Source organism: Homarus americanus, unplaced genomic scaffold, assembly GCF_018991925.1.
Source record: "Homarus americanus isolate GMGI-L3 unplaced genomic scaffold, GMGI_Hamer_2.0 scaffold32583, whole genome shotgun sequence".
NCBI classification, from domain to species: Eukaryota; Metazoa; Arthropoda; class Malacostraca; order Decapoda; family Nephropidae; genus Homarus; species Homarus americanus.
In genome coordinates this window covers 11,437,825-11,456,673 of record NW_024713129.1, presented here as the reverse complement: position 1 = coordinate 11,456,673, position 18,849 = coordinate 11,437,825, and the positions used below count along the sequence as shown (strand labels likewise).

Sequence of the window (18,849 nt, the reverse complement as noted above, 5' to 3'; positions counted from 1 at the left end):
TGTCTTTCTCTGTCTCTATTTTGTCTGTCTATCCGTGGCTATGTGTGTGTCTGTCTATTTTTCTCTCCCTATTTTTTTCTGTCTATATTTCCACGTCTCTCTATCTGTCTGTCTCTCCTCTCTTCTTCTCTTTACTGCCTGTCTTTTGTCTTTCTGTTTATTCCCATTTCTGTCAATGTGTGTTATTATTCCCATCACTCTCCGTCTAGGTTTATCTATCTGTATGTCTGTCTAGCTTTCTGTCTGTCTGTTTATCTGTCTATATCGCCCTGCATCACGCATTGGTCCCTTTTGTCTGACCTTAACCAATCACCGGCCCTCGTTAAGCTCTGTCCCGGGAATCAATCTCTCTCCATGTTTTATTCATCTCCACAAACATTATTAATTTGTTGTTATCTACCTCTTTATCAGTGTGTGTGTGTGTGTGTGTGTGTGTGTGTGTGTGTGTGTGTGTGTGTAGGTAGAGTACAGATATACATACTATCTTATACATAATAATTTCTCTAAAGGAAAATCACCTCTGAAAATACAAAGCTAAAATCAGGTTACAAACTCAGAAAACACCAGGTACAGGTACATAAATAATTACAGGTGTAGGTTACAGGTACAGGTGTAGGTTACAGGTAAATTTAGGTGTAGGTAGAAAATACACTTACAGTAATACAGTAATATCTACAAAGCGTTGAAATACGAGGCGGCACGTTGCAAGGCGCGAGAGAGAGAGAGAGAGAGAGAGAGAGAGAGAGAGAGAGAGAGAGAGAGAGAGAGAGACGTCCATCAGTAGTTATCTATTTCAAACTCGTTACGTATTAAAATGACTTTACGATGTTATTACTGCGCTTCAAGAACTACGGCCTTTAAGTGTGCCACAAGCTTATTATTATTATTATTATTATTATTATTATTATTATTATTATTATTATTATTATTATTATTATTATTATTATTATTATTATTATTATTATTATTATCATTATTACTATGCAACATCAACATTCCCTCACGTTTATATAACTTTCCCCTTGATAATAAACATAACCTACACTATGTTTGTTATTTTTCTTAATTATCTCAGTAATAACAATTGTTTAGTTATATCTCGAGTGGTTGTAATGTGTTTTGTCATTCTCTTGCCCCAGTGACCTTTCCAATGACGTCATTGTTATCGGCTGGGAAAAAAAAAAAGATGGTGACGTCATCATGTATCGTGTGACCTTTCAATGTATATTTTCTTTTCATATATTTTTTTTTTATCCCAGGATGAATGTAACGTAAAGGTTATTTAATCTGTTATGTGTATTGTCTCTTCCTGTCTTTCCTGGGATTATTATTATTATTATTATTATTATTATTATTATTATCTATATTACACTTGTCATTTGTTTAGTGTTATTGGTTATCATAAGGAATTGAATGCTATGTACACACCTATAGTGGTTTCAATTCTCTATATGTTTTACGATAAGGGATTAAAGATCTTGATATGAGTGTTTATAAAATAATGAAACATTTACTTATTTACATAGTTACTAAACATCGAAATAATGTTTACATCTTGATAATATTATTTTGAATGTTTTATTTATTTTTTTTCAATTTATCTCTCATTTACGGCATTTATATTTCTTCTCACTGTCTCTCTTATCTCACTGCTCTATCTCTCGTTACAATCGGTATCTCTTATTTCCACCATCATACTATTTCTTTATGTCTCTCCCGTTATCCACTTTCTCTTCCTATCTCTCCCGTTCTTTTTTGTCTCTCACTGTCTACCATAACATTATCTCTCTCTCTCATTATCGTCTCTATTTTTCATTATCTCTCGGCAGGTTACAAGATCTCTCACCGTCTCTGTGACTCACCGATGGCTAAGAACTCCGTGAAAGGCTGTGTAGGCTCCCAGGTCGAAGTCTCTCTCTGTCCTGACGATAAGGTAAGACTCTATCTCTCCCTCACTATCCTAAGGTAAAGGCTCCCTATCTCAGTGTTGAGTTGTTTATCAGTGTTGAGTTGTGTATCAGTGTTGAGTTGTTTATCTGATTGTCGAGTTGTTTATCTGATTGTCGAGTTGTTTATCTGATTGTCAACAAGTTCTCCTAACCACGACATGTAAACTCTCCCACCTGGCCTTTAGCATCAGAAGGTCATGCTAGTTATAGATATTGTCAAGTCCTTTTTCTTATTTCATCATTCTTCTCGCTATTAAATGATTATATTCCTGTAGTAACATTCATCGTTCTTTTATGTAGATTCAGATGTTATTGAAAAATTATTAGGGATAGCTGGGTGAGTTCGTATTACTCAGGGATCGAACCACTGAACCAGGGAACGGGAGTCGAGTATTGTATCCACTCCACCGCCGAAACCCCAATTGAAAGAAAGTACTTAACAGTAGACAATCTATAAACATCAACTATATAAATTACAATGTTAATTAAGGTTTAAAATTGATTTACACCAATATCCCCAAACTGAACTAATCATTGTATTTTCTCACAATTAAAAAAAATAATGATAGTTTTATTTTACTGGAAATCAAATTCTCTTAAAATTACTTTCCTCAAACTTTATTTCCCTGATACAATTTATTTTTTAAATGGAGTTTTATATCATGATAATTTTTTACCCGTTAATATACTTGTGTAATTATAATCTCGTTACACGCTTAAAAGACCTTAGTTAATGGAGGGTAGTAATACATTATAACACCGTGCATTTTCTTCTGGAGTATACATATAGATATACATTATACATATACATATTCGGGCATTATTTTCATGGATTTATTTAATATATATAGATATTTATTAGGTGTGGGTGATATAGATGTTATTATTATTATTATTATTATTATTATTATTATTATTATTATTATTATTATTATTATTATTATTATTATTATTATTATTAGTATTATTATTATTATTATTATTATATTCCATCAAATTTCATATTGTTTTGAGTGTAAAATATGACGTCTATTCAACACGACAGGGGGATTTATTGCACCACCGTCTGTGTAACTGAGCGGACAAAGCTCTTAGGATTGTAGACTCGTATTAATATGACAGATGGAAGTGATGAAAGTGTTTTATGTTATCACGGTGTTCAACTTTACCCTTTTCTTAAAAATATGAACGCTAGTCTTCCTATGACGTCATATGAGAGACACCTGGTGACGTAACTTAGAAATAGAATAACTGATGACGTCACTTGATGGACAGAGGATAATATATGACATCATCATTTGACTTCTAGAGGTTAAATTTATTTGATGACGTTATTTGAGTGTCAGAGGCTAAATATATTTGATGACGTTAGTTGGAGGTCATTTACCTTTGTTCAGATATATAATTTTTTTATGAAGCCAAAATTGACAGAAATTTACGGCGAAAAATATTTATGCCAATTATTAGTGAAATAAAAAAAGCACAGTAATATATATAGACTGAACAGGTAAGTTTCCGGTCATTACCACATATAACTGACCTCTGACCTCTGATATTTAGTGATGGGACCAGCAAATATATCTCGTGTCTAGATATAAATTCACTCTAAGGGTTGTTGACCTTTGACCTCAAGTACAAGTGTCACTATAGTTACTTCCGTGTGTTATGTTGTCTGTTGACTCATTGTGACTAGTTAAGTGTGTGTGTGTGTGTGTGTGTGTGTGTGTGTGTGTTGTTGTATATGTGTATGTGTATTTATATATGAACGTATGTATGTATGTATTTTATATATAAATTTATACCTGTGTGTATATGTGTGTGTACGTCAGGTGTGTAGAGTGTAGGTGGCAACAGGTATACAACATGAACCTTTGGTCTTACTCCTCCCCCAGGCACCAGTGTTTGACCTTTCCTCCCGCCGCTGTTTTAGACAAATTAAAAGAAAATGAACCTCGACTACATGCTTTCTTTATCGCTTGAAGCAGACCTCTGTGAGTGTGGTCCATTTAACACACATTATCATTTGTAGTATTCTTTTAATAATGAGTCATGGTTTTCATTTCCTTAATACAGTTTTTATTCAGTGGTAGAAATGTAATCTTTGTAATACAACTGTACTAACTGTAACGATATGGAAATAATCCCACGTTTTTGTAATTTGTAGTAAAACCTCTATTTTTTTGTTTTATAATGAATGTTAATTTACATAATGGGGAGTTGATGTAATTATTTTCTTTCATTTGTCTGTCATTAAAATAAAATTATATCTTTTTTTTATTTTTATTTTTTTCGTGGTGGGGAGTGGTAGCAATCGTATCTCTAGTTTTTTTTATGTTTTTTCTCGTCTGTCTGTAATTAAGGGAGAGAGATGAACAGTCTAGCTTTATTACTCAGGTAAATAGAAGCTCACCTGAATTTTGCATTACTGTTAATGTCCGAGGAAAACTTTTTTATTTATTTTTTTTATTTTATTTTTGAGCCGCGTCTCTGAATAAGCTTTAATGGAGAGGCGCTTCAAGGCTTTTGTATTCAATGTTGGTGTGTTTGCGTGTTTGTAATTACTGTGAAGTGTTGAGAATCTGACAAATATTTTTTCAATTGAATTTTTACTGATATTTTTATTGTTCATCTTGTTCTTGTTCTTCATGTTCTCTTTATTCTTTATTTATCTTCTTATTTTCTTTTGTTTTTCATAAAGTATTATTTATTTATATCTATATTTGTTGATATTTTTTAATTATTATCATTATTGTTGTTTTTTTTTCTTGTACTATACCGGTATTAATAATTTTAGCTGTAATCATTATGTTTTGGTTAGGTTAGGTTAGGTTAGGTTAGGTTAGGTTAGGTTAGGTTAGGTTAGGTTAGGTTAGGTTAGGTTAGGTTAGGTTAGGTTAGGTTAGGTTAGGTCAGGCTGGTTCGCTATATCACTGGTAATAAATAATTTAGTTAAACCAGGCCCCACACACTCAGGTCTTATACTATTAAACCCAACAAACTCCCTAACACACTCCAAATCCTACCTTGAACACACTCCAAATCCAAAACACACTCCAATGAACACTCCAAATCCTACCTTGATAAATAAAAATTAAGCCATCTCATCAAACCCCCTACACCATGAGAGAGATCCAACCCCTCTTAAAATCACACTACAACACAACCTGTATTTACCAACACAAATCTACATACGGTACATAATAATCTCATCTCTGAATACAAAAAACAAAAATCTGTGTTTATTTCCGGGTTTAACAAATGGCAGTCTTCGTGGAGGGATTTAGTGAATGTTGTCAAATTTGTTTCGTCAATGGAGCTGTTAGTGAATTGTATCGTGTGGTTCAATATATCGTCGTGTGGTTCAATATATCGTCGTGTGGTTCTAAATATCGTCGTGTGGTTCTATATATCGTCGTGTGGTTCAATATATCGTCGTGTGGTTCAATATATCGTCGTGTGGTTCAATATATCGTCGTGTGGTTCAATATATCGTCGTGTGGTTCAATATATCGTCGTGTGGTTCTTTATATCGTCGTGTGGTTCAATATATCGTCGTGTGGTTCAATATATCGTCGTGTGGTTCTATATATCGTCGTGTTTAATATATCGTCGTGTGGTTCATATATCGTCATCGTCGTGTGGTTCTATATATCGTCGTATATCTCGTGTTCTATATATCGTCGTGGTGTCATATATCGTCATATATCGTCGTGTGGTTCAATATATCGTCGTGTGGTTCTAAATCGTCGTCGTGTGTTCAATATATCGTCGTGTGGTTCATATCGTCGTGTGGTTCAATATATCGTCGTGTGGTTCAATATATCGTCGTGTGGTTCTATATATCGTCGTGTGGTTCTATATATCGTCGTGTGGTTCTATATATCGTCGTGTGGTTTAATATATCGTCGTGTGGTTAGTGGTAGGTCACGCATGAGGTGTGTTGACAAGTGACGTCATCAATATCCCGAGCAATGTGTCACGTCTTGGTTCTTGTTGACAGAGAGCATAAGGGAGGGAGGGAGGGAGGAGGTTAAGTATCAGGGAGAACAAGACAGGGAGGGAGAGATGAGGTTAAGTATCAGGGAGAACAAGAGAGGAAGAGAGGGAGGGAGGAGGAGGTTAAGTATCAGGAGAGGACAGGGAGGAGAGATGATTAAGGAGAACAAGAGAGGGAGAAGAGGAGGGAGGAGGGAGGGAGGTTAAGTATCAGGGAGAACAAGACAGGGAGGGAGAGATGAGGTTAAGTATCAGGGAGAACAAGAGAGGAAGAGAGGGAGGGAGGGAGGGAGGGAGGGAGGGAGGAGGTTAAGTATCAGGGAGAACAAAGAAGGGAAGGTGTGGGTCCAGCATCAGGGAGAATAAGACCACAAACAGGCCGTCTTATATAGAGTTATCACCACCACTGTGTACTGAATGAACCTAACCTAACCTAACCTAACGCACACTTGGACAATCTCTCTCATTACTTTCTTTTCGTATTTCTCAGAGTGGAAATTTTTTTTCTCATTTCCTACATTTAATTCCCACGAGAAATAATAAATTCTTACTTTTTTTTTCCAAGCGACAATTTTTTTTATTCGTTTTGTTGTCGTCACTATCCCCAGGTTATATAATTGAGTTTATTTTTTTTTCTCCTGTGAACAATTGTTATATATCCAGATAACAAAAGATAGATAACAATAGATAACTAATTGTGTTATCATTGGCGGTTTGATATAGATGAATTGTGCTAGCATCGGGTTATGTTATAGAGACGTGATATTTTTTTATTTTTTTTTTGCAGGTTATAGAATAGATTTGTGTAGTTCAATTGGTGGGGCAATTTTTTTTTTTTTACACATTTTTATGTTGTTTCCAGGTCACAAAACTAACGTCATATTTTATATATTTTTATATTTTATTTATGTCTTTGATTTTATTGGCGTTTTCCGGCTTATGTTAGTGATTTTATTTTCCGGATTACAGCATCGAGATCATACGTGTTTCATGCTCCTTTTTTTTTGCTATTTCCAGATTGCAGTATTGATAGGACAAGACATGTTTGTTGTTGTTGTCATTATTTCCATGTTACAGAGTCGACGTTATGTCTCTCCATATTTTTAAGATAAAAGTGGAATACTTCCGGTTTATATAAGCGTGATTGCCCTTTTCCAATTTCCGGGTTACATTCGCCAGATCATTGACATTTACAGTCTGATAAGTTGGAGAGTGAGCAGTTTTGTCCACTGCCTGTCTATCAGTTACCTCACCTGTCTAAAAATGAATCAATATCTGTCTGTTCTTTTGAGACATGGACAGCATTAACCCTAAACCCGTCTATTCTTCTCAACCCGTCTAAAAATATTCCTGTCATAATATTGATTCCCTCAAGTGACAGATCATTATATACTGTCTAAATATTTCTCTTCAACTAATCAAAATATCTCATTCATTTTCTTTTTTTTAGACAGAAAATCATTGTTCTGATTTCTGTCTATTCGTCCTTTTAACCCGTCTAAGAATTATCTTTTTCCCATCTGAAGTTTATTATCTTTGAATGACAGTAAAACACCTTGGAATACCTGTCTAATAAATTCATCTCACCTTTCTAAAATATCTAGATGCTTCCTTGTTCTTCTGACAGTATAATCATATTTCTGTCTTATCTACCTCAATCCGTCTAAAAATTCTGTCAATCTCATACCCACAGACACCAAAAAAATGGTTATGCCCGTCTAAAAAAATACACCCCAGTTATATTAAAATTTTCAGACAGTAACGGATTAATATTCTTAGAAACTGTCAATTATTTTTTTAAATCTTTTACGAATTCTTTATTAAATTCTCATTTCTGGAACACACACACACACACACACACACACACACACAGCCATAATCATTATCACTTCCCCTTTGTATCATTCATTCTTCTTATTCTTCTTTTTTGTTCTCTTTGTTCTTTGGTTTTGTTATTGTTCTTCTTCTTCTCTCTTGTTTTTGTTATTTTTTCTTATTCTTGTTCTTCTTTCTCCTAGTTTTGGTCATGGATTGTTCTTGTTATTCATCTTGTTCTTTTTCTTCCTCTTCTTGTTCTTCTCCATGTTATTCTTATCATTGTTCTTCCATTTCTTCGCCATCTTGTTCTTTTTCTTCCCTTTCTCCATGTTCTTCGTCTTTTTCTTCATCATCTTGTTCTTTTTCTCCCTGTTCATGTTATTCTTGTCATTGTTCTTCCATTTCTTCGTCATCTTGTTCCTTCCTCTCTCTCAATCTTCCACCCACAGACAACACTAACCTCAGCACCGGCCCACACCTCTGTCTCTCGTCATTAATACCACCTCTTCGTCACCGCCACCTTCACCAGCTCTGTTCAGGAATGCTACCGGCGCTCTCCTCTGTTGTCCACATGTAAATGGTCAACCAAAGCCAACCACGATCCTTGTAGTGGTAACTGATGCAAGCCTCTAATAGTTTATGGCTCCCCTCCCTCTCCCTCTCCCTCACACACACCCCTCTCCCGTCCCTCACACACCCCTCCCCCTCTCCCACCTCTCTCTCCCCTCTCGGCTAGACACAATGTTCTCTCTGCATGTATCAATATCTCTCATCGGTTTGTTGTCTCTCTAAGATAAGATTTCCTTTTGGGTGTTAATTAAGACGACGTCATATACAGGTATGGGGGAAAAGCCTCAAGGTATTTCATTAATGTAATTTTAGTTTAGTTTTCCCTTTCTCATTCTTTCTTTTTTTTTCCTCTCACTTCTTCCTTCGTTTCTTTCCTACCTGCCTACATCACTGTCTTGTATAGCCTAATGATTTTGAGGACGATGGTTTAACAGTTTGAGGACGATGGTTTTTACAATTTGAGGATGATGGTTTAAGCCTTTGAGAATGATAGTTTAAACCTTTGAGGACGATAGTTTAACCCTTTGAAAGTTTAACCCTTTGAGCACAATGTTTTAACCCTCTGAGGTCAATGGTTTAAATTATTTGTCTTGAAAGGTTTAAGTCAGGTAGTTTAGATGGATTCTCACTCACATCACCAATTAAGCGTGGAGACATGACCCTGTGAGCTGAGAGTCGGGAGTCAGGTCAGGTCAGGTACAAGTCAGGTACAAGTCAGGTTAGGTACAAGTCAGGTCAGGTACAAGTCAGGTTAGGTACAAGTGGTCAAGTCTATTTTATTATTGACCTGATGCGAGTTACAGGTTGTCTGTTGCATAGATCACACAGGTGGTGGATGGTGGCGGTGGTGGGTGGCGGTGGTGGGTGGTGGTGAGGATGGTGGTGAGGGTGGTCGTTGGTGGTGGTGAGTGTGGATGGTGGTGAGGGTGTTGGTGGTGGTAATGATGGTGGTGATGGTTTTGAAGATACTACTACTACTACTACTACTAATCTCACACGTACACGGCTCCAGTTACAACTCTCAGTGACACACGAACATTACTGTACACAATGACGAATCGAAATATCATTTAAACATCAGGCAATATGAACCAAGCTCTTAATAACAGCTAAGATAACATTCATAAACATTAACATTCCAAAACATTAGAGATGAATACAAGATCTTGACAGTAATTATCATAAACATTTATAAACATTACCATTACTTAAGCACTATCCAACATACCTCAAGATGCTGGACTTGATGTAATATTAATATAAACATTCTTAAGCATCTGATAACATAAACGTAAGCTATAAACATCAAATAATAATGATATAAACATTTAAACATTACCAGAACACAAAAAATAACCCCCAAAAACAACTTTAAAATTAATACCCTAGAACATTACCACAACATAAACATCAACCAAACACTCGATACTTCTATATAAACATTAGCCAATATATAACACTTGTATAAACATCTCCCCTACACACAAGTGGACGTAGCCTCAACCTTTCAACATGTATATTAGAACACTGTAACCCCTAACCTTCACTTCTTTAGTCTGTGTGTGTGTGTGTGTGTGTGTGTGTCTGTGTGTGTGTGTCTGTGTGTCTGTGTGTGTGTGTGTGTGTGTGTCACCTCTAACCTATGCCTATCACCTGCCCTTTTTCTTCCCCAGTCACGTCAAAAGGCGGTTCAGAAGCCTTCATTGTTTCCACTTATATGATATATTTTTTTTTTCCTATGCTGATGATGGTGTTTATTGTGACGAGAGAGAGAGAGAGAGAGAGAGAGAGAGAGAGAGAGCTGTGTTGTGTGTGACGTCAATGCGTTTGTTGTTGTTGTGTCGTCAAAAACTCGACTATTATCGTATGTAAAAAGACAGTGTGTGTGTGTGTGTGTGTGTGTGTGTGTGTGTGTGTGTGTGTGTGTTTGTGTGTGTGTGTGTGTGTGTGTGTGTGTGTGTGTGTGTGTGTGTGTGTGTGTGTGTGTGTGTGTGTTGTTATAGCTGACATGACTACATATCTCTACCATTGTTATCAATAAGAAAAAAACATATCATATTCAGTATTACCAAGAAAACACATCTCTCAATACAACATTTTTCACAGTGTTGCCAAGACAATACCTTCCATCTGCCTCTCAGTGTTATTAATTTACCTCAGCACAGACAACACCACCTCCAGTGTTGCCAAGTAAAGTTTTTCTAACCTTCCTAGAATAACACAACACAAAAGGTGACAAAAGTCGATTATCTTGTGACACCGGGAAGGTCAAACCTCCACCTTACGTACAAGGTCATGACATTTGACCCGTTAAATGACCTCCCCCGCACTCAATGCTCATCATAGTTGACCTCTGGCCTTTATCTATAATACAGGTTGACACCCAACACCCTCACTCTCTGACTTTTGGCACGGAGAAGAGCTGACCTTTGACCCAGCCTCAATTATTTATATATCTGACCTTTTATATGAGGATAATTTGACCTATGGCTGTTCTAGTACTCACATATGTGACCTCTGGCTGTTGTTATGACCTGTAGCTCTTATGACCTGTGACTGTTGTGTTATGACCTGTAATTGTTGTATTATGACCTATTGCTCGTCTGTGACCAAACTGTACATATGACCTTTGACACATAATTGACCTAACCTTTAATGAGTGTCATCTATCCACACATATGACTCTTGATGCTAACTTTTTTTGACCTTTGACCTCTCTGTTATTAAGATATATTTATACTTGACCTCTGACCTCGTCTACGATCTACATATATGACCTTAGGCACATATTACTTTGACCTTTGACCTGTCTTGCACATAAAGACCTTTGTTATATATATGAAACTAAAATATCTCAACCTGGTGATAGAATTTTCACTTTTTTCTGTTGCATTGTGTTGTGTTGAGTTGCTGTGTATGTTGTGTTGTGAGTGTCATAATTTAACCTTTGACCTCTGACCTGCAGGTGTGTGGTGAAACCCCCCGGAAGACGGTCAACGAGCTGGCTAGTGAACTGTGTAAGGTGGTGTCAACGATGAAGACAGAGATTGACCCCGTTGGACGCCAGCTGTCCTATAGTGAAGGTTAGGTCAATTGAGGTCATGTAAGATGAGTGAGTGGAGGGATGCAAAGAAGGAAGAGGGAAGAGGAGGACAGTTAGGAGGAGGAGGAGGAAGAGGAGGAGGAAGAGGAAGAGAAGTAAAATAAGAAGAGCAGGAGGAGGAGAACTAAGAGGAGGAGGAGGGAACAAGAGGTTTGGAAGGAGGAAGATGAAAGAGGACAGTAAAGAGAAGGAGAGGTAAGTTAAAAAGAGTAGACAGAAATGAAGGAGGAGGAAGAGAAAGAGTAGAGGTAAAAGAAGGGGAGGAGGAAGAGGAGGAGGAGGAGGAGGTGAGGTAAATGGAAGAAGAAACAGAAAGTAAGAGGAGAGAGAGAGAGAGACTCCCCGAGCACCAGTATTGTAAGAGTCTACGGACAATACAACCCACATTTCACTTACTATACCATATATTATACTCGTACAGTATTTTCTCTATCACAAACGCTTAATCTTCGACCTTTTACCCACATAGTCACCAGAATATTTCCCAACCTTAGATTCCGATCCAATAAATATATATCTGCCTCATGACCTCTGACCTCTAGTAATAAGGTCATGTAAATATTTCTACATTAATAATATACAGATATCAAAGGTACACATAGCACATGACACCTGAGGACCCGCCAGGTGACCCAATTAACCTGATCCTCATTACGTGTTTTTACATTTATATTAGTTTGTTTGTTTGTTAAAGTAGCGTAAAAAAAAGGTTAAATTCTCTCACCTTACCTCACCCTTATCTTACCCCCCCCCCCTCATCCTCACCTCATCCTCGGGTTCTCCTCCACTTAACTCTTCCTCCATCCTCCACCTGATGTCATCCTCTACTTAACCTTTCAGTTTCATGGCATCACAAACGACAGTGTTCCTCGTCCTCGGTAATTACATCTCTCTTAGGCACTAATGTTTACACCAGGGAGCGTCAGTGGAGGCAGAAGGCGGGCGAAACAATCGTCTGGCGAAGATACCATCAACGCGTCGATACTGGTGGGTTGGAGAGGAACGCCAGGCACTTGTGATTGCTCGTGCTGGCGTCCCTTTTATACTGAGGTCTTGAATATCGAGGACCTGCATGGCTGGTAGTTCTTTGCGACAGGGACGGAGGGAGGGAATGTGGGAGGGAAGGAAGGGAAGGAAGGTGGGAGGGAAGGAAGGAAGGAGAGAGGGAGTAAGAAAAAGAAAGGGAGAAAAGGAGAAGGGGGGGAATGAAGGACGATTGGAGAGAGAGAGAGAGAGAGAGAGAGAGAGAGAGAGAGAGAGAGAGAGAGAGAAACGTAACCAAACTTTTCCTAGAGAGGTTGGTAAGAAGGATAGACAATTCAGGACCTGTTTCCCTCCGCTACCTTCGACAACACCACCATAAATACTGAGGACCTCAACATGCAAAGTGCGTCCACGGGATAATGGGTTTCGGTCGCTTCCAACTCGTGTCCCAGATCCACATTTATAGCAGGACTTTTTTTATATTTTATTTACTCCTTGCCAGCGTTCGTGTAGCTGCGTTGAGAAGACGGATTGATTGGATAAAGTATGCTGATTGTGTTGCATGATACAGGGGGCGGGAGGGAAGGTGTATAAGAGAGGTTGTTAGTTGAGAGGAGTGATATTTTGTTGTTGTTTATTCATGTATGGACCTTACACTCACACACACATACATACACGACACGATACACATACACACATACACACATGGGTTGAGATCACTGCTGGTGTACCGTCACAGGTTAGGGGGTCTAGAGTATCGAGCAGGTACAGGTGATGAGGTCTGGGGGGAGGGTCACAGCTCAGGTACCGCAGCAGGTAATGGCACACGGGTTTTAAAGATTGGTGTTTGATGGTGTTCGTGTCACCAGCCAGCCAGCCAGCCAGCCAGCCTGCCCGATATTCAGTCCGATAGCAAGCCAGACTGACCGATAACACGGCAGACAGTTCGATAGCAAGCTAGACAGTCCGATAGCCAGCCAGCCAATCTGATAACCAGCCAGACAGTTCGATAGCAAGCCAGTCTGATAACCAGCCAGACAGTCCGATAGCAGGCCAGACAGTCAGCCAACCCGTTACCTTGCATCATCCTAAAAAAAATTCTAAATTCACCAGATACTAATTTAAGAAGAGAAAATTTCACCCCTCAAAAAAAAAAAAAAAGAACACTGAAAAATTTTGTTTACTATTTACGATAATATTTTTGTTGTAATTTTGTATAATTATGTTAGGTGCAAATTTTTATAATCATTATACGTTAGATATGATTTTTTTATCCTGTAGAAATGTATTAGTGAAAGATATTGTAAACATTAAGCATACAGGCGCCACATTGATTTTAGAAAATATTAAAGGCAAAACAAGTCGTCTCTGAGTCGTGTCAAAGTTTATAGCTGGAACGACCCACACTGAGTATTTCTGTTACCACAAATTAGGTAGGAATCCCGATGACTGTAGCAAAGTTTCCTGTGTGAGGTGAGGTGAGGTGAGGTGAGGTAAGGTAAGGTAAGGTAAGGTAAGGTAAGGTAAGGTAAGGTAAGGTAAGATTCCCGAGATTAAAGGAACAGCCGATATACTTGATAATTAATTACCTAAGCCTGTATACCTGTATGAACTTTACAAAGCGTGAGTGAGTGCTTGAGTGAGTGAGTTTGAGTGGATTAGAGTGAATGAGAGTAGAGTAAAAAGGGGGTGAATGAGTCACAGTGAGAGAGGGTGAAAGAGTTGAGTGAGAGTGAGTAAGGTGTGAGTAAGAGTCAATGTGAGGGAGTGAATCAAGAGTGAGGGAGTGTAAGGGAGAGAGTGAACGGACGGTAAACCTAATAACGAAAACATTATACATGGCCCTTAGGGTGTTAATTGAGAGAGAGAGAGACCCCGAGCACCAGTATTGTAAGAGTCTACGGACAATACAACCCACATTTCACTTACTATACCATATATTATACTCGTACAGTATTTTCTCTATCACAAACGCTTAATCTTCGACCTTTTACCCACATAGTCACCAGAATATTGTCTGTACGTCGATTTTATGTCTTCTGTCAACAATATTATTCTATGTACACACACACACACACAACCCACCTTCCCAACACCGCATACATGTCTCTCTTAACACACAGACATGGCATGGCAGGCGTGCGCTTTGTACTGCCAGAGAAAGAACAGCACCGACCTCTGGACGCCTCGCCACGAGTTTAAGGACACACCTCACGTAGCCACACACCTGCCTGACGGTACTCCCTGCAACGTTGGCCAATACGTGTGTCTGAACCGCCAGTGTGTGTCTAGGGTGAGTACCAGAGCGGGGGTCTACCTTCTTGGGGGGTTGGGAGGCGTTTTAGGGTAGATTGGTGACTTTTTTTTACTTATTTTAGGGTAGATTGGTGATTTTTTACTTATTTTGGAGTAGATAGGTGATTTTTTACTTATTTTAGGGTAGATTGGTGATTTCTTACTTATTTTGGGGTAGATAGGTGATTTCTTACTTATTTTAGGGTAGATGGTGATTTTTTACTTATTTTAGGGTAGATTGGTGATTTTTTACTTATTTTGGGGTAGATTGGTGATTTTTTGCTTATTTTAGGGGTAGATTGGTGACTTTTGGAGGGTAGAGTGTGGTAGACTGATGATTTATTCGAGGTAGATTGACTCACACTTTTCCCCTTCACCTCTCATTACACCTCTCACCTGCCCTCTCATCATACCTCTCACCTGCTCTCTCATTACACCTCTCCTGCCCTCTCATAATACCTTTCCTCTGCCCTCTCATCATACCTCTTCCCTGCCCTCTCATCACATATCTCACCTGCCCTCTCATCATACCTCTCACCTGCCCTCTCATTACACCTCTCTTGCCCTCTCATAACATCTCTCACCTGCCCTCTCATTACACCTCTCCTGCTCTCTCATCATACCTTTCCTCTGCCCTCTCATCATACCTCTTCTCTGCCCTCTCATCATACCTCTCACCTGCCCTCTCATCACACCTCTCCATCCCTCTCCCTCACAGATGCCACAGGTGCGCCATGCAGGTATCATCAACTCGCCGTCACCTGATCACGAAGGACTAGACCCAGAGCCACCAGGTGACCTACGACCTATTGACCGCGACGACCTCTTCTTCTGAACGACCTCCACCACCTACAGTGCCTCCGTCGTGTTCATCTGAGTCCCTCCACCGGCAGCGTATTCGTCATCAATGTTTTTTTATGTATCAGGATTAACAAGAAGCTTCCTAGGAAAAAAATAGCTTCTAAGATGGGTATTTTTGTCCTAGGATGAAGTCTTATAATAATACTGGGAAATTAAGATGTAATGCTATCCACGACATAAGTCCTCCTGGGAAATAAAAATACTAATATTTTTTTTTTACTAGAATGGACAGAAAAAACATCCCGGCAAATATCTATGTCATTATTATTAGACAAATCTATATCATCCTGGAAAAAGAATTATCCATTTTTATCCTAGACTGAACATATCTTGGAAAAATCAAACTATTTTTCTCCCAGAATAAGAACTGGACATCCCAGAAGAAATATTTGTCTCCTTGGATGAACACAATACAACCTGGGTATAAAAACAATAATTTTTTTCCCTCCTATGATGAACAGACACAATACTGGAACAACATCGTCAGTCATTTGTTTTTCGGACACTGTAAACAACATTATCCCCCGTCTTGTTTTGCCATGAATACCCTTGACATTGTAAACGATTTTAGTCTGTGTCTGTGTATAAATTCTAATAATATGTTTGTGTTATTTATTGTGTTGGAATTAAATGTTATTATTATGTGTGTGTTTCTGTACGTGATAATTCTTACGTCAAATGTTATTCTTTCTTTCCTTTTCTCGTTTCCTCTCATTTTCGCTCCTCTCCTCCTCCTCTTATTCCTCCTTTTATTCTACCTTCTTCTCTTCTACCTAATTATTATTATTGTTGTTGTTATTGTTATTATTATTATTACTAGTATTACTAATATTATTATTATTATTATTATTATTATTATTATTATTATTATTATTATTATTATTATTATTATTATTATTATATTAATCATGAACGTAATGATTTTCCTTTGAGAAGTGACATTTTTTTTACCTTAGAAAAATATTTATAAATATAAATTAGTTAACATATAAAACTTAGACAAAGTTATACTGTAAAGAATATTATAAATCAGAATATAAATCAACATTATGAATATTACTGTTAGTTCATTATATAAATCAAATAATAAAAACAATTTGTATTAATGTAAACCAACTTTCACTACAACTACTATATATATAAACTGTATTAAATAATGTTGGTGGGTATGTATTCTTCATCACCTTACAGTAGCTATAGAGAGATAATTTATATGGTTGAAACTTGAAATGAACTTGAAAAAATGTAATGGTTGAAACTTAATATAACTCAGATAAGTTTTATTTCACCAGTGGAGACGAGAGGAGGAGGAGGAGGAGGAGGAGGAGGAGGAGGCAGTGTGTAATGGAGGGTGTTATTGTGTCCACTGGCAGATGACGTCAATAGTCGTTGTTATTTTGGTCTCAAATTCTTCAAATACTAAGGTTATTAACTATCAACCAAGGTAAAATATATATATATATATCACGTTGTTGTTTTAGTTTTATCGTTCTATTGTTTTATTTCCTTTAACGTTTAAGATCAGGTGAGTTTTAAGATAATATATTAAATGTTAAGGAAAAAATAAAATTTACTTTGGGAAAATATCTCGTAAATACCTATTGATGCCGTGATGTTGAGTAAATAAACAACCTTGGCCGAGCGTTTTGGAAGACCTTGGAAAATACAATAAATCCGCGAACGACACGCCACTAGAGAGAACCCCCGCCAGACACACTGTGATTGGTTGTAAGGAGTCATATCCCAGACCTAAAGGCCGAACCAATCAACCAATCCTAATCACTCCTGTTCTGGGATTAAGTGTGATTGTTTCGTGTTATCTGTTATCTTGAGTTATTATAAGACTTCCCTGATTTGATGGCAGCGGATTCCAGCACTTAAAATACCGATACATCTCTCTGGTAATAAATAGAAACGTTCTCTAAATAAATGCAATGGTTTTAGCGCTCAAACTATTGAAGGCAAGAGGCACTACGTCATACCTGTTGACCGGCATAAAATAATCATTTCATTAGCTAGGAGATCTGAGATGATCGTGGTATATATTTTGTAATATTAAAATACCCAAATTAATGAAAATAATAACAATAGTAACAATAACAACGATAACAACAACAACAAATACTACTACTACTACTACTACTACTAACAATAATAATAATAAGAAAAATATAAATCTCGAAAAATAAGAATACAAAAAAAATAGTTTCCCTTCCCTGGCAACTGCTGGCCCAAAACAAGCAATAAATCTTGGGGAGGGAGTTGTGACGCTGATCTTACCATTACGCCCACTAGTAAGGGGACACGCTGGTGCAAACATGCCTCCACATGTTTATAAATGGACGGGAGGGAAGGGTGAGGAATCTGGTCGTTGTTTGATGTTAAAATGTTCCTGTGTGGATTAGCCGCGGCGTGTAGCAGAGGGATTGTGTGTCTAAAGCGACCAAGACAAGTGCATTAAGCCAGCGTCGTGTTTCTGTTACCACCCGGTGTTGCTGTGGTGAAACTGACGGAGCATAACGTGCGGTGGTATCGAGAGCATTAACATATTGGAAGCTTTAGACGAAAATACGATGATTATTGTTAGGATTTCAGTTATATTGTTACAACGTCCCGATAATAATATTATGTAACCCGCTACAAGCCAGCCAGGGGTGGGGGGTGGAGGGAGGGGTTGTGATATAAGCGTCTATTATAATTATCAGGTAGCGCGCCGCCCCCCACCCCACCCACCGCCCAAGACTCCACAGTGGCAGGTTTGACTACAACTCTCCCTCATTCCTCTACAGCCGACCATCCTAGGTGCCTGTACAGAAACGCCCGCCATCTCCTAAGGAACTCCTTGGCTACGATACAGGATAAAGTTACGACATAGGAACATTAATGATTTAGGGGATGCTTAACCTAACTGATAACATTCCGATATAGTTTAATTAATTACTTTTATATTTAATTAAGCTAGTTACTCCAATACCCTGGGGTCATTAAGCACCGATCACAAAGTCCTTGATCAAAACAAAAACATTACAACAAAGGAAATATAATCAGTTTAGAGTTTGTTTACAGTATATACCTGACCTTGTTATTAGCAGGTATTCTCTTAATTACTCCTCATTAATCTCAGGTAATGTAAAACACCTCTCATAATCTCTCTCGAATTATTATTATTTACATGTACATATTAATCAACAAATACTGACTGTCTCTTTAACTTTTACAAACGAAGAGTTATATTTGTAAACGATTCTCAAGATATATATTTTTTTTTCCAGT

At 37.7% G+C, this 18,849-nt stretch overlaps 1 protein-coding gene across 1 annotated transcript in view; it reads left to right on the top strand.

The window, feature by feature from the left end:
• Positions 1–16,334, top strand: part of LOC121867203 (A disintegrin and metalloproteinase with thrombospondin motifs adt-1-like) — a 43,955-nt gene extending 27,621 nt beyond the window's left edge. The window contains exons 14-17 of the mRNA XM_042367025.1: positions 1,830–1,933; positions 11,299–11,416; positions 14,544–14,713; positions 15,434–16,334. Of these exons, the coding sequence (XP_042222959.1) occupies positions 1,830–1,933; positions 11,299–11,416; positions 14,544–14,713; positions 15,434–15,550 (509 nt within the window). The 3' untranslated portion in view covers positions 15,551–16,334. The remainder of the gene's footprint in view (positions 1–1,829; positions 1,934–11,298; positions 11,417–14,543; positions 14,714–15,433) is intronic.
• Positions 16,335–18,849: the final 2,515 nt, after the last annotated feature.